At 45.6% G+C, this 16,008-nt stretch overlaps 1 protein-coding gene and 1 non-coding gene across 2 annotated transcripts; both read left to right on the top strand.

Moving 5' to 3' along the window:
- Window positions 1-2,569: 2,569 nt before the first annotated feature.
- LOC124677759 lies at window positions 2,570-3,213 on the top strand. The gene has a single exon (XM_047213721.1). It carries the CDS (start codon window positions 2,750-2,752, stop codon window positions 2,957-2,959), a length of 210 nt encoding a protein of 69 aa, XP_047069677.1. The 5' UTR covers window positions 2,570-2,749; the 3' UTR covers window positions 2,960-3,213.
- A 58-nt stretch (window positions 3,214-3,271) lies between these two features.
- TRNAV-CAC lies at window positions 3,272-3,345 on the top strand. The gene has a single exon. It is a non-coding gene; the product is annotated as a tRNA-Val (tRNA).
- Window positions 3,346-16,008: the final 12,663 nt, after the last annotated feature.

Genomic DNA, 16,008 nt, shown 5'->3' with positions numbered 1-16,008 from the left:
CAAATAGATATGATTTTAGGGTTTATCTCAATTACTTTGCTAATTTAAGGAATTAAACATGTTTTAATTGATTTGAAATTTAGAACATGTGCATGGTGAACACATTCTATTTTTCTAGTGCTTAACCATAGTGATCATTCACATATAATTTAATTATGGCTAGGGTTTAACAAATGGTAAAGGAAATGGAATTGGTTCATGATTTTATGTGAATGATAGTTCTCAAGGTTTGAGAAAATGGTTGATTAAACTCTATAATTACTAATCTTGCTTAGCAACTTCTAGCTTGGATTATACTTGTGATCCATGATACACAAGGTAGGGCATATCATTTTATGTGAAGTGGATCCTATGTGAAAGGGTTTAGGGTTTTGCATACTCTTCATTAAATTTCAATATAAGTAGGCATGAGGATTGGTCTGGGTTAACTACTAGTGATATGCTTATTATTTTATGTGATAAATGAGATCTAATAATCATATGGTTTAACTTATGATCTAAATCTACAAGGTATAATCATGCATTAGACAAGATCCACTCATTCCTCACTAATCCCTCCTTATTATTCCTCTCATCACACTCATCCTAGATTTTTAGGGTTCATAATTAATACCAAGTTGTGATGATTATGGAATTGGTTTCCTAAGATATTGCTATTGGAATAGGGTTCTCACCTCCAAGATCAAATATTGACTTGAACAACTAGGATTAGTACTTTTCTAATATTCTTGTATGAACATGGATATGGTGAGTATTATAACTTCTCTCACTTCTCAATGTCTTGGAATATCCTAAGGTCCTACTCAAGAGATGATGATATGATCCTCTAAATATATGGTTTACCTAGGAATTCTACCTTGGTATCTTCTGTAGCTTGTTCTTCAGGAAATCTGATAAACCTGCATCTTGTGGTATGCCTCCACCTCCTAGCTTCTTCATCTTAATCCTAGCTAATGTATGGAGTGGCTCTATGTGTGTGTTTCCTTGCATCATGCTACAAGATGACTAAATGGATGGAGGGTGTGGCTCTATTTATAGGCTTGGGCAAGCTCTAGTATCATGACACATAGGTGGGTGACTCTTGTTTTGGTGGGATGAGTAAGGTGCTTGGTTGTCATGCCCTCATCCATAGCAATCCTTTGAGCATGAGGTGGCATAACTTGGAAAGCAAGTCATGTAGATATTTTCCTCCTATGTGGCAAGATCATTATCCTCTCATATGATTTATTTTTGGATAGCCAAGTGGCATTTGTTACTAAATATCTTGTGGATGGTTTTATTATTGTGGATGAGTCACTATATCATATTGGATTGGATTTATATTATAATATTGATCAAAAGATCAAGGTTGAGGGTTATTTCTCACATTTGGATAGTTGGTGTTTGATTTCACCAAGGCATGATCATATGAGTTTCAAAATACTCATAGTTAGTTTTATTCAAATAGTTTGAACTATAACTTGTAATGTAAATGGATTTAGTTTTATGATATTCCATATATTTAATAAGTTATGATTTACATAAGAATGTGTGGCTTTTAAGCACTTTAGACCCTGTGGTTTACCTTATTTATAGGTGAATTATATTACACACAAAAGTAGTTGCTAACTTTTAAGTGTTAATAAGTTAGGGTTTGATTCTTAAAGAATGTGTTGTTGTAAATCTAATTCCATTTGATCTAATCCATAGATCAAATCATCTCTACCCAAAATAAAGTTTTAGCAAAGATCACGAGTGGAGTTTATAACGCTTGACTTGATGATCTACTTCAATTCCGACAAGTCAAGTGAAACTTCGATTCATTGTGGTAAGTTTTATTTGAAGCGCGAAAATTCCCCGGATTTTCTATGCATGAATCCAATGCACACTTTGGTGTTCTCTCATTTTATTGCCTCTAAACCTGGGATATTACACTAAAAAGTTATAATATGGTATGGATGGAGTATCTACACAAGAGATGATCGAAAAACAAAACAAAATTATGCAAACTGGGGTGTATTGTTTGCAGTATAAGCATGGTCAAATTAATGTCAAAAACATGCCATGGTGTAGTTAGGTAATTATTATACGAATAAATACTTTGGTTGGGTAGATCATCATGGAAACTGTAAAAAAGGTCCAAACAAACTATAAACTATATTAAGAGGAATGTTTTTTTATATTTTTCCTCCAAACAAAAAAAACTGCTACTAATTAATCGTCTTATATATTTTGTTTTTTCCTCTAAAACAAAAGACATACGGCTAGATGTAGGGAAGAAAAAGAGAGAGCAGGAAGACTTCCTTTGGGCGAGGAGACAATGAACTAATGAAGGCTGATGCAGCACCGTTCGTATCGTGTGTCTGCACTCCAACCGCTCATTCTTTTGAGGCCTCGTTGACACGCTCCGTCTGGTTCCTTCCATCCGCGCCCACGCCACGCAACGCACACCCAACGAAATCCTTTCCCCTTTCCGTTGAACACCAGATCGGGCCCCTGTCCCGCCAATGATGTGTGGGCCCCCATCATTTCGCAAACATTTGTACCACCTGTCAGAGGCGATCTGGAGCACACCATATACCAAAAAAAAGAAAGATCTGGAGCCCACCGCATGGCGAACCCGCTGGAGCCGCGTACTAATTAACGCTCGACTTCCTCCTCTGCTCACTCCAGTCCAGTGCACACCCCACCCACCAGCAAATCCGATCCACAAAGCTGCTCAAAATTCGGGGGATTTAGACAGAGAGGAGATCGAACTGGAGGAGGGGGAATGGCGGACTGGGGCCCGGTGATCGTGGCGACGGTGCTCTTCGTGCTGCTCACGCCGGGGCTGCTCTGCACGCTGCCGGGGCGCGGCCGGGTGGCGGAGTTCGGCAGCCTGCACACCAGCGGCCTCTCCATCCTCGTCCACGCCGTCGTCTACTTCGCGCTCGTCACCATCTTCCTCATCGCCATCGGCGTCCACGTCTACGTCGGCTAGCCCACTGATTCGGGATCGTCCACACTTATTTATTTAGCTCAAGATCTGGCTGGTTGTTGAGCTATGTATGTATGGTCTTGTACTGTGATTTCGCGCGGTGTATTTGGTTATAAACTTTGAGTAATCGGCGGGCGGTAAAGATCCGAGATGCTGCATATGTTGTGTTGTCCTCAACTCCTGAGCTCGATTCGTCCTCTACTTGTTTTTCTTCTGCCGTGTGTTCCGCGAGTTCATCGATTGATTGTGGTTGAAGATTTGATTGCGCTTTATTAGAAGATACATAAACTTTCCCAATACGTCAGCTATCAACTCGTCTGGGTGGTGTAGTTGGTTATCACGTTAGTCTCACACACTAAAGGTCCCCAGTTCGAACCTGGGCTCAGACAAATTCATTTTTTTTCTTTTTACTTATATTTTACTGATAATTGTGCATGTACATGTTGCAAAATGTCCGTTTCAGAACCAGGGCTCAGACAAATTCATTTTTTCTTTTTATTTATATTTTACTGATAATTGTGCATCTACATGTTGCAAAATGTCCGTTTCAATTTGTTTCATTTTCCAAACATTTTTTTTTACTTTGGGGACGCTGCAAAGTAAAAAAAAAAAAAAATCGACAAATACTCCTGAGGAAGGGTGAGGGGCTTGATAATAAATAAAATCATTAAGAAGATACAAGTTCATAATGTGTATCATAGTCGATGCACCACTAAATGAATAACTTATAAGAAGCTTAAGAACGGTAGAGACTACATCAACCATTTTGAAAGTTATTTAAGGGACTTGTCTTAGTAGTTAAGCAAAGTACACATCGCAACAATGACTTTATTCATTGCACAAAGAAATGATTTTTTTTGGTGAAAAGGGAGCTGTTCCTAGCTCCATTTTATAGAAAAGAAGCCTTACACGAGTTTAGTTTCGGAAACGAAAAGGAGCCGCACAAAGAAATGAACATCGAAGGCTTGAAGATTCAGTAATTGCTTCTCCGATTTTAGTTTGAGTTATGTGCAATGAGAAAACATAATAAGTGAGAGCTTCCATCAACTTTCTGCGGGTTTAAACAAAATTGATGCAATGATGTGAAGTGGCTGAAACATCACCTCCTTCCGATTCAAATTGTAGAAGATTTAACCGAGTTAAATGTGGACGGCTCGTGGTAGAACCAGGTGATCTCACAATGAGCGTGGACTTGAGGGATCAAGATGATTTTTTTTTCATTGTACCCACTATATCCGACAAATATGTGCGTCTAATTTTATTGTGAAACAAGCAAAAAGATTGATATTTGCATTAGTGAGGATAATAGAATTATTTGATTGTTTAGGCAAAAACCAGGTGCAAACTGACATGCAGAACTGGAATAGATGTATTATTTCTTATTGTAGATCCACACATCTGGTTTTTATGTAACGCACAAATGAGCATACTTATATTAATGAAAATGTATACAAATGTGAAATTATCTACGAGATTTTTTGATAATATTTTAACATTTTTTTCGAAATGGGAGCATCGCTCTAGCCTCTGCATCCAAAGGATGCACACAACTTTTCTTTATTAAATTATTCGCAAAGCCTTACAAGAGAGACACAAAGATCAACTCGAAGCCACCTCTCCAGCGGCAACTCGCTATACCTACAAGAGCGATGAAAGGGGTGACCATGAACATGGTCATTACCCTGACAATACACCAACACACATCATCTAAAACTGAATGCCTTCCCAAGCCGCCCATTGGCGGATGAGAAGCACAACAAGTCAAGCGGACCCTGAGCGCATGCCATTACACACGCCATAGAAATCGCTTCCGCCGTCTTACTCGCACCCATCTTCAAGAGGGATCACCGCATTGACCTTGCCAGACCTGCTGCCGATGTCACCATGACGCCAGACAGCTCCACCATCCTGCACGCGTCCAGTAGTCCGCGCCCGGCTTCGATACCCTGCAGCTCCACGCTGCCGAGAATCATCAACGTCAATGTGGTAGATGAACACCACTCCACCAAGATCCACCTCCATCCAGCCGCAGCTCCAAAAACGATGCCCCAAGAGGTAGAACGACGCACGAAGCGTCGTCATCATCCGATTCGGGAGACCCGGATCTAGGGTTTCCCCCGGAGCAGCACGAGTGAGTAGCTGCAGACTACGACGACGATGCCTTCAAGAAGGAAGCGACGCTTAACGCCGCCATCACCCGCCAATCGTGGCACAGTTTTCACCGACAGCCGCGAGTCCCCAACTCGGCAAGAGCAAGCAGAGAGGCCAGCAAAGATGGTGCCTTCGCAAGGGAACGACGCCAATAGCCGCCACCATCATCCGCCAAGAACGATGTCAAGGCGTGGTTTTCACCGGTGGCCCCTTCATCGCTAGCTCGTCGTCGACTAGATCTTCATCGCCGGAGTAGACGGATCTCGTGATCCGCCACCCCAGCAACCAGCAGACCTCCTCCGGCGAAAAAAGAAGCCACCACCATCAAACCCGGATCAGATCCTGGCGCCCTCTTTGACTCAGAGATACCCAAGAGGAAACCCTGCAACCGCCGAAGGTCGGCAGCGCCACCGCCTGCCGAGGCCCAAAGGGCTCGGGGCCAACGACCACCACGAACATCGTTGATGCGTGATCTCCCCAGTCGCCGCCATCTCGGATCGCTGCCGCTTGAAAGGAGTGAAGGGACGCCGCCGCACCCCAATCGCCAAGCTGAGGAAGGCCACCGCTGCCGCGCCGCGGGGACTTTGCCCGGCGACACTCCAGACCGGCGGCGGAGAGGAGACCGCGCAGTGGAGGGCTAGGGGAGAGAGGAAGGGCCGCCGCGTGGACGCGAGGGTTAGGGGAGGGATCTTATGGATGTCTAGCTTGGATAACATTTTAACATATCTTTTTGTTTTGTTTTTTTTAAAATTCGGGGTCCAAGGAATCGGAAATCCAAACGACCGCGCTCATTTTTACCCGGTGAGGGCATCTCCAACGGGGCGACCCATCCCGCGCCCGCGCGTCCGGATGGGTCCAGCCGGACAAAAACCCGGCCCAACGCGGGGACGCACCGCAAAAGCGGACGGCCGCGGCGTCGGAACGACGCAAACCCGGCCCAAATCCGGGCCGGGTTTGCGTGGCCGCGGATGGCACGCGGCGTCCTCGCGTGTCCGCCCTGTCCGCGTGGCTGGCCCACTGTCGGTGCCCCGGTCCTATTAAATGTGGACGGGGAAGTGGACTCGTCCCTATCCGGTCCCCACTTTCCACTCCGGCCGCACGCGCGAGCTCGGAAGCTTCCGCGCCGCCATGGCCCCGAAGCGCGAGTTCTCGCCATCCGCCAACGACCACGAGGCCGGCAGCGGCCGGCCGGTCGCGCCGGCGCCGTTCGCCATGGGGCCGCCGGCGACGCCCGGACGCGACCGGATCTACGTCACCGTAGCGGTGGCGCGGATGTTCCGGGACGCCGGCGTCCCAATGCCGTGGGGGACGTGCACCTCCCCACGGCCGGCACTCGAGCCCGGATCGGGTTCCGGTGCCGCCCATCCCGGCGTCGGGCCGCGCCCGCTACGCCGAGATCCGGAGGCGTCGCGCTCGGCTGCCGGCGGACCTCCGGCGGGACCCCGCGTACGGCGACGCAAGTCCCAGCCGGGACTTGTGGTTCGAGGTGGAGCACGATGCGCGGCGGCGCACGTGCTTCACATCCGCGACGGCGCGGCCTCGCGCGCGGCCGAGCACGGCCGCTAGGCGGGCTGGCCGCCGCCCCGGCGGCCTCTACATCGGCGAGCCCGCGCCCCGGCCCCGGCCCCGGCCGCGGCCGCAGCCGCAGCCCCGGGAGGAGGAGAACGACCCGGAGGCTGCGGGCGGCGCTCGCGGCGTCCCGCGAGCGGCGAGGACCTCGACGAGCCGGCCAAATGGCCGCTCCTCGCCGAGACGGCTGCGCACCTCCGCGCTCGGGAGGAGGCGGCCGAGAAGGCCCGGGAGGACGCCCGGGCGGACGCGTGGGCCTTCCTCCGGCGCGCGCCGTCGGGAGGAGGCCGCTACGCGTCGGGCGGCGCTCCGGGAGGAGGAGCGCCGGGCCGCGCGCCCGGCGGAGGAGGAGCGCCGGCCACGCAGGGCGGAGGAGCGGCTCCGACGGGAGTCCGCGCGGAGGGCACGGCTGCGCAGGCCGGCGAGCCCGCCGAACGCGCACTCCGCTCGGGAAAGGGCGCGGTGGGACCCCCGGCCGGAGTCCCGGTGCCCTCCGGCGTGTCGAGCCGGAACGGCGCGTCGCCGCCGGGCGGCGTCGTCGTCATCGACGCCGACGATGACGAGTACTGCGGGGGTAGTGCTTGCCGGCGGCCACCGCGAGCTCGCAAACCCTGGCTAGGGTTTGCTTTTTTTAGTTTAAAGCCATATATGGCTTTCTTTTGTGTAAAATTTGCCCAAAATAGGGCTAAGTTTAATGACCAACTAGTTTAAATTTATGTTTTGTTCTTTTCCTTTTTTATTTTCATTTCTGTTTTATTTTATTACCAATGCGCTGCGTCCGCGCGTTGGGCGCAGCGTGCGACCCAAACGGACACGCGGACGCGGGCCGCTGTCCGGGTGTCCGTTCGGCCACGCAAACGGCCCAAAACGGACGGCCCAGCGCGTCCGTTTGGGTCGCGCGGTTGGAGATGCCCTGAGGGAATCCACGTTTGGAGCGGCGTCGGTTCAGGGCTTCACGGGCACCTGGCGGCTGCAGCCGGAACCTTGGGACACGCGGCCAGGGAAATGGACAGAATCTTTCCCTGCTTCGCGTCCGATCCCAGTCCTCCTCGCTCCAACGACGGACGCAACGCCGGCGCCGCCCGCCGCTCGATCGGAGAAGCGAGCGCCCTCTAGTAATGGAACGGCCCGCAAGGAAATCTTCTCGTCAGAGCAAGGTGTGTCAAGGCTTCTTCTTCTGCTACAGATGTTTAGCTACGGGTTGCCTCTAGTCCCCATATGGCCATATTGGTACATATTCTGGAAGTATTAAATGAGCTATATAGTTTCTAGGAGTTTTTTCGAGCATGCATAATATCCGGGACATAGGACCAGAGAGACGGATCACATACATCTCCGCAAGTGGTTGATGAGTGTGCAAATTTGGAATTCGATGGATCCCCATCCGCTGAATTGCAGATTGTGTGATTGACCAGACAGAAAACATGTTTACTACCCTTTACATCCCTCCTCGTCTCCCTCAAGAACTCAAACGTCAGTAATAAAGTTACTCAAAAAATAAATAGATCGAACTGTAGTAATTCTGCTGGATTTTACTAATTTGATTTGGACTAGCAAACATGATACTGAAAATATCTTCATGACACACAAAAAGGCTTGATTTTATCAGAGATTCAGATATTTGTGCCTTAACAGAGAGTACATCAGTAGAATAGAAATATTCGGTAAAATACAAATGTTCATGGTAAAATCTGGAGAGATGTAAGGGAGGCAAGTGGCCTTTTCAGTTTCATCCAACACACTATTTACCACAGAAACATATTAGATATATGCTCACAGCAACACTGACAAAGGTGCCACTTGGGATGGTTCTCTCAGGCAGCGGGGGATCTTGGTTGATAGTATTGGGGGCGCCACAGTTTATATGAACATCACAACTTCAATAAATGGACTTAAATTTTGTGCTGATCACATTACAGATAGTATATTTTAGTGTAATTACCATCACAATTTCAACTAATAGTGTTAAATTATGAAAATACCTAGTGTATTATAATTGGTATAGACTATTTTGCATTATTTGAGGGGTTGCCATGGCACCCCCACTAGATACACCTCTGCTCTCACGGGCTCACGGCCGGTTGAGGTTTATTGGCAATTTGTGCCTATGCAAGCCACCACTGTTACAACGAAAACCAGTGCGGAGGCTGAGCGTCAAATCTACCTCCCCGTCGCCCTGCTGGCTTCCAGTTGCATACCTTCCTCCATCCTGCTTCTGCGTAAATGCCAGAGATCAACACCGCAGCGAGACCGAGTGTTATGAATAATTGGAATGGGTCAATCCACTTACATTCTCCGTCCTGGAGACCATCTTCATGAGGTCGCTCTCATCGAGCACCGCTTTAGCCTGCAGGCATGTAGAAAGGTGTAATCAAGGTACAGAGTAAGTTGTTCCATCTGTTTTTGAGATTCGTCTACTGCTTGCTTTTCTGTTGCTACTGCAATTCAATCACAGAGCAGCAGGTCGCTGGGTCCTTAAACACATCAAGCATGAAAAAAAAGGTGCACATCTAGCAATAGCAGGCATTATGAACATTTGAGTCATGCATTTCTCTGATTAAGTTTCATTCATTACACAGAACTGAACAGATAATAGCCTCTTGGCTGCTGCTTGACTACAGTGTGAACTTGATGATCCCAAAGGAGATCTGAATGGACACATCTGTTGGATGTGGTAAAACTAGTACTTAGTGCAAAGATGAATTAGAAACTTCTTGTTTGTATATTGGGACTCACCTTCTCTTTTACTTTGACGATCCTATCCGCCTCCAACTAAATCCACGAAGGAGAAGGCGTGTTGAATTAAAATATGAATCCGAGGGCGCATCAAACTCAGAATGTTCTAAAGCACCAAAAGATAGAAACCACAACAAACCAAAATGATTGGCAACGCAGCCAGCTGAAATACGCATTGATAGTGAAAGAAACAGGACTAGTCATCTTCCTGTCACAAGTAGCTGACCAAGAATCGTGAGGCAGAGCTTCGTTTGAATTTTTGTCCTAACAGTGCTACAAATGCACTCCCTTATCTAAGAGTGGAAACTATGTTGGCGCAACTCCTTCCATATCACCGTAAGACAGGAAAATTCATCTTGGACAGTGGAGGGAGTCAAGCTTAGCAGGATCACACCTTCAAAAGGGGTAAATTTTGGATTTCTCTATAATTTTGTATCTATATTTGTGATTTCTCAAAAAATAAACTTTCGAACTGTTGAATCAATAACATAGGAGGTTGTACTATGAACATGTAATCTTATGAATGATGGAGCATGTTTTCATAAAGGTAGTTCAAGACGTGAGTAGTGTTATTAACGACAAGTGACTATCATGTTGCCTCAAACCCCTCTTCCATGTCAGATCTGTCAATGTTACATGTTCTTCTAAGTAGTTTGACTATGAGAAACCCTAGCTTTCATGGAACATAAGTATCTGTCGAACTGAAAAAATGGCACAGAATCAGAAACGGGAAGAAAATGCTTTGGAGTCCTGTCTGAGATAGCCTGACTTGTTTGTTGTGTTGATCATTTATTAGCTTCCTACCCAAATGTACTTTCAAAGACTTCGTTGCATAGTTTTCCTTTGGATGCGTATTCAAGAATTTCAAGTAAAGTATCATGTTACCTCAGGGGTCTTTGAAAGCAACAGGGTAAGGTTAAACTTTGCTTTAAAATAACTAGGGTGTCCACGAATTTGGAAATTTCTTTTTTATTTAGCATTGATCACATGAAATTCACATTAAGAATCACACTCCATACAGATATTTATATAGTTATTTTCATGTCCATTACTGCTGTACAACTATACCACACTGTACATACCTTTCTTGCCTTTGTATTCCTTAGTGCATATTCCAGTTTTCTTTCAATTTTGCTAAGCTGTTCAATGGTCAACTGGGATATGCTTGATTCATCAATTGACCTGCAGATGGTTCATGTTAGTCAACATTTTGGAACAATTTGTAGTTGCAACGTGCAGAAGTAAGTTTCAGTTATTACATGTCATCATTGCTTGGCCTTCTATCTACTGTTGTTACAGGAACTTGACAATCTTTGCTTCTTCTCTGGAAAAGAAATGAGCATTAGCAGTACTAAAAATACTCTCAAACCAAAAGGTCATACATGTGCATAATGTCTCATTTATTCAACACCATCACCATGCAACTTCCAAATTTCTAACAACTTATATATGTTTCCGATTTATCATAAATGAAAAGAAAGAAAATAAATGGTTACTGTTGTAGCAAGACTACATTGATATGCTCTTAGTAAGATATCTGTATCAAAGCACTAAAAATAACTTTTGATGTCCAGTAGAGGGGATACAACAAAAATCTCTTAAAATGGTGGTTTAATGATGTTGGTGCTATCCTTTGTGACCTCTTTAAGAAGGCTCCTGCCGTGTACTCTTTTTTGTGCTGCTGGCCGGTTCTGATAACGTTTGATGATGTTTTCCATACTGCAAAAAAGTTTCATAAATGTGCAAAAGTTATTCAGAATAAAATGTACCAAGTATATCATTAAGAAAAAGGAGGCAGGAAAGCTACTACGAGGATGGAAAATATAACAACTAAACTGATGCTTGCCTAGCTAGGTGTACTGTTTCTTGTTTTGTTTTCCTTAGTTGTGCTTCTTCGCTGTGCTTAGCCAGCGTAGGTTTTGTTCTGTTTTGGTTTTACAGTATCAGCTTTTGTACGCCTTCTAATAATACAGAGCTGACAACGGTTTGGAGAACAACTGCAAAGACCATCACTATCCAGTCTTACTGGGAACATGCTGGTTATCGGACGTATGCCACCAGTTTTCAGTTCCTCATAGCCTTGATAACCAGCAGTTGTTAACTTGTTACCCGTAGGATGTTACCATTTCTGGAGAGAGGTGAAGTCACCTGCACTCAACTGGAAATTTCATCCCAAGCCCTTCAGAAGGCGGACTGTTATTCCATTTGGTCGTAACAAATAGCCGCGAAAAGGAGTATGAAGACTTCCACACAAGGTAGGACTATCAGCAGTGCAGATTTTATTGCGTTTGTACCAAGTAAGAACCTGTGCATTGGTTTATCTGGTATCTTGGAATTGGATGTATTGCAGATTTAGGTTGTATTTGTGATATGTACCATCAATTTAATGTAATTCTACTTTCGTTGGCAGCAAAAGGTAAATGTTCCATTCTACGATGGGTTGCAGATGTTTGTTGCAAATGGACGCATAGCACTATTTAGGCTCTTTTGATTCATAGGATTTTCAACAGATTTATATATGATTGAGATCTTATGGGAATTTCTCTGCAGAAGCCCAGTGTCATAGGGATAGGGTCAAATCCTATAGAAAACAATCACATAGAAATCATTGTAGTGTAAACTTCATAGAAGAAAAGCTTTAGGTTAGACCTCATGGTAAATTTCTTCTCCACAATCAAAGAGAATTACTCTTCTTATAAGATTTAATTACACATGGCATTTCAATTCTATAAGTCTCCTAATCCTATATTTTTTCTATCCTATGGATCAAACTACACATCGATGGTTTTTTTTTTCAAGCATGTTGGGATAGGTTAGATATGAAGGGATAGGCTAGTTATGAAACCCCAACATGGCTACAAGAAAACTAAAAGGAGAAGAATAGAGAAAAGAAAAAGGAATGAGAAAATTATAATTCTGAAACATGGATTGCTGATTTTCATGCACTACCATTAAGAGGCACATTTCAATCCAGTCTTGTTTTACTGTCTCTGCTCATGCTAACTTTGGTCGCCCTTTGTCCTTCCTATTATTTTCCATACTCGCTCATGCTAACTTTGGTCGCCCTTTGTCCTTCCTACTATTTTCCATACTCTTGAGAAGCGGCGGGTTGAACTACTTTCCCCCTTTTCCTCTCTCGTGCTGCTACAATACCTCACCTGCGTTGAGAGTCGCCTGTGCGTCGCCGTGGTCGCCGGCCCGACCCAGAATCTTCTCCGTCGGTGCTGCCGGACGGAGCGGAGGATGGAGAGGAGCCTGGCCGCCTGTACATAGTAGTTTAGGTTGTTGCTCTTCGAGATCTACCCATGTGGAGTTTGGGAGTAGGAGGCCGGATATCCTGGGCCAGATCTGGTCCGTCCTCATCTTCTTCCTCGTCGCTGCTCCTCTGGCAGGATTGGTGGCGCTCCTCTCTGGTGGCAGGATTGGTGGCAGGCGGCGAAGAAGTGGTGCGGCATCTCCTTCAATAAGGCCATCTACTACCTCCCCCGTCATCTGGTTTGGTTGTATTGGAGCAACAACCAAACTCCAGATCTTCAGCTTCTCCAAGCTTGTCCATGGTGGAAGGGCGAAGGGAGAAGAAGACCTGAGGATGGCTTCGTCAATAAGCTCCTCTGGGTATGCCGTAGCCGCCATCATCTACGCCTACCTCCCCGAGTCCGTGGCAGGTTCGTCGGGTTTGATGGCAGGCCGATTTCTTCGTCACGGTTTCGGTACGCCCGTGCTGCTCCCTCGACCCAGTCTCCTCTGCTATTCTCTCTGGTCCCGAGCGTCATGGTGGCGACGGAGTCAAGAGTGTGCAAGGTGGTTGCGAAGAGGAGGTGGCGCCGGAGTTCTTCAGAAGCAATCTTCTTGAGCAACACATCGGCGGCATTTCTGCCGTTCGTCATCCACGCCGGTGAAGTCCGGCCATATTTCAACCTCCACCGGAGGCCCTTATTGAGGTCTGCTGTCGCGTCCATCGCCGGCTTTGAAGCAAGTGGTGTCGTCCCCGCTTTGGAGTCCGACGGCGACATCGCTGATCTCCAGCTCATCGGAGGGAAAGAGAAGGACCCGATTGCGTTTGCATACTTTTTAGTGGGATCTTTTCTGCAAATACCAGGGGACTATGTAATTTTTCTCATTTTATGGGGTCCTTTGTAAAAAAATTATACACCCACCAAGTCGAATAAATGAAAGCTTCTACGCCCTTCGAGGCGCTCCATGTTAAAAAAAAAAATACTCTTGAGAATACCACTAGTAATTGGTGTTTCAGGAGGTGTATTGGACTAGATTCTTATATCGGTGTCACATCTAGCCTATCACGTATTACATCATCTCTGATTCAGATATTTTTATGAAAACCCATTCATCATCATAGTATGCGCATTTCGGCACCACTTATTTGTTAGATGTGTTGTTTTAGGTGAGCCAACATTCTGCTCTATACAACATCACTGATTTGATAGGCATCCTATAGAACTTGCCTTTTTAACTTTCGTGAGACCTTATTACATAGGATGCCACATGCTTGTTGCCACTTCATCAACCTATCTTGAGCATGTGGAAAACTTCCTCATCGCTATCACCATTACTTTTAAACATTGATTCCTAAGTATCGAATGGTGTCTCTTTAGGCACCATTTATCATTCTAAACTAACGTCTCCCTCTTTGCACGCGACACCACTAAAATCGCATCTCATATATTCGGTCTTGGTTCTATGAAGTCTAATCCCCTTGGATTCCGAAATTTGCGTCCATATCTCTAGCCTCCTATGAATCAAAAGAACCTCTAAATCCACTGGGGAACAAATTGAAATCAAAATAATATGATTCAACCTCAGACCTTTTTAAATGTACCTGATAACTGATAATAGTGGAGTGTCGTCGTGGTGAACAGACAGATGCCATGGGTAGGCTTAAGATTGGGGCCGGATGTACGCAAGGGGATCTGGAGGAGGGGAAGATGAAGGTGAAAACCCAGGGAAACTAAAGAGACAAGCTCAAACAAGATGCGTATTCGATCTCAAGAACAGGGAGCTATACAACGTGGCCTCTGGCCAAAGGTTGAAGACGTACGGTAACTAGCCTAACGCTCTCTGTAACTACCCAAGACTTGAGCCTCCCGCACAGGGGAACCCTCCTCTCCTTATATAGGGGAGAGGAGGCTTACAAGAGAAGGAACTCTAGGGGTATCTTTGCTGATCTAAGCTACTTTATAAAGCTTCTTTTGCCCCATGGTGACACTCCCTTCTTTAATTATAGGCCTGGTGACCTCGTCCGGTCTCTTTTACGTCATCTTCCTCTTTGGTCTCAGGGCTTTGATTAAAGCTGAACTGCTTCGCTCATCTTGTCCTTTGGTCCTTCAAGGAATCTTGGACCAGGGTACTGACATGCTACAGTTGAGCCTATGCCGGATCCCCGGTATCCTTACCTGTGAGAACCGGCCTCTTGTTCTTTGTACCTTCTGATTTCACCTCCTGGGCGTATCTCCGGCTTAGATATCACCGGTTGCCCTTACTCCGGCATACCTCTCCTGGTATACCGGTTTGTATCAACTTAGCATTGCTAAACTGAGATTTCAGGATCCGGATTAATCTTTAATCCGGTTTACAATCATCTTATCATGGCATTTTTCATAGTCTTGATCTACCGGGGGTCATCCTCCCGAGATGGAGCTCGAAAATTGATGTGTATTCGAGTCATAGGATGCTTTCATTAGCTCAGTAGGATAGTCCACGTTGCGGCACAAGAGAAGTTACAAACCTATTGTTACATTATGTGTATATGGCTCGTCCTCTTTTTATTAGTTCAGAAATTTTGTTCTATTGGTTGGTGTATCAAACTTAACATGGTATCACATCATAGGTCTTTGGTTCAGTCTTGGCTTTTGAAATTCAGTGAAATTACCCTTTGCCCTCTTTTGTCCAAGTATACGCCTTATTGACTAACTCTATTCACATGTTGGCCTCATCGAGTCACAAGAGGCAATGTACGTGGATTGCCTAGAGATGATAGAAACACTATTGTCCAAATATCACGGTACTTCCATCAAAAGGAACTTAATCAAAGTGTGTCCATCAAGAAAATAAAATCAACTAGAGTACTTCCATAACTTTTTATACCTCAAAATTTTGCCAAACCTATGGTTAGCTGGAGGCCTGGAGGAACTAGATCTCAATGTCCCTATCTTTCATCCTTCTTCGAATGTTGTTAAATAGATCGTCGTGCGTGCATCCATACGTGCTTCCATCAAGGAGAAGCGCTATAGCCCACACTCTTCATCGTGACGGTCGATTATCAGGCAGAAAATGCTCTAGAAGGCATGTAGGTGGGATTATTAAAGCCAACACCTCCAAGAATGACCAACAAAAAAATTCCTGACAATGTTAGAATTTTTACAACCTACTTAATTAAGGAGGAGTTTGGTGCATTCTTCCCTCCTTTTGAAATCACCAACAACTTAAAGACAGATGAAAATATTGTGAATTGAATGTGAATGGCTTGATATCAGGGACATCCTATCCACCTCCGCAGAGTTTGCAATTCACAGGAAAGAGGCTGGCCAATAGAGTAGGAGGACTTTAGAATTTGTACTCATTCATCTTAAGGCCACTTG

The sequence above is a fragment of the Lolium rigidum genome, chromosome 7, assembly GCF_022539505.1.
Source record: "Lolium rigidum isolate FL_2022 chromosome 7, APGP_CSIRO_Lrig_0.1, whole genome shotgun sequence".
Taxonomy (NCBI): Eukaryota; Viridiplantae; Streptophyta; class Magnoliopsida; order Poales; family Poaceae; genus Lolium; species Lolium rigidum.
This window is presented reverse-complemented; position numbering and strand designations above follow the sequence as displayed.

Bases quoted from the DNA above. Each gene is read 5' to 3' on its own strand.
- LOC124677759 (XM_047213721.1), top strand. From the start codon at position 2,750: ATGGCGGACTGGGGCCCGGTGATCGTGGCGACGGTGCTCTTCGTGCTG.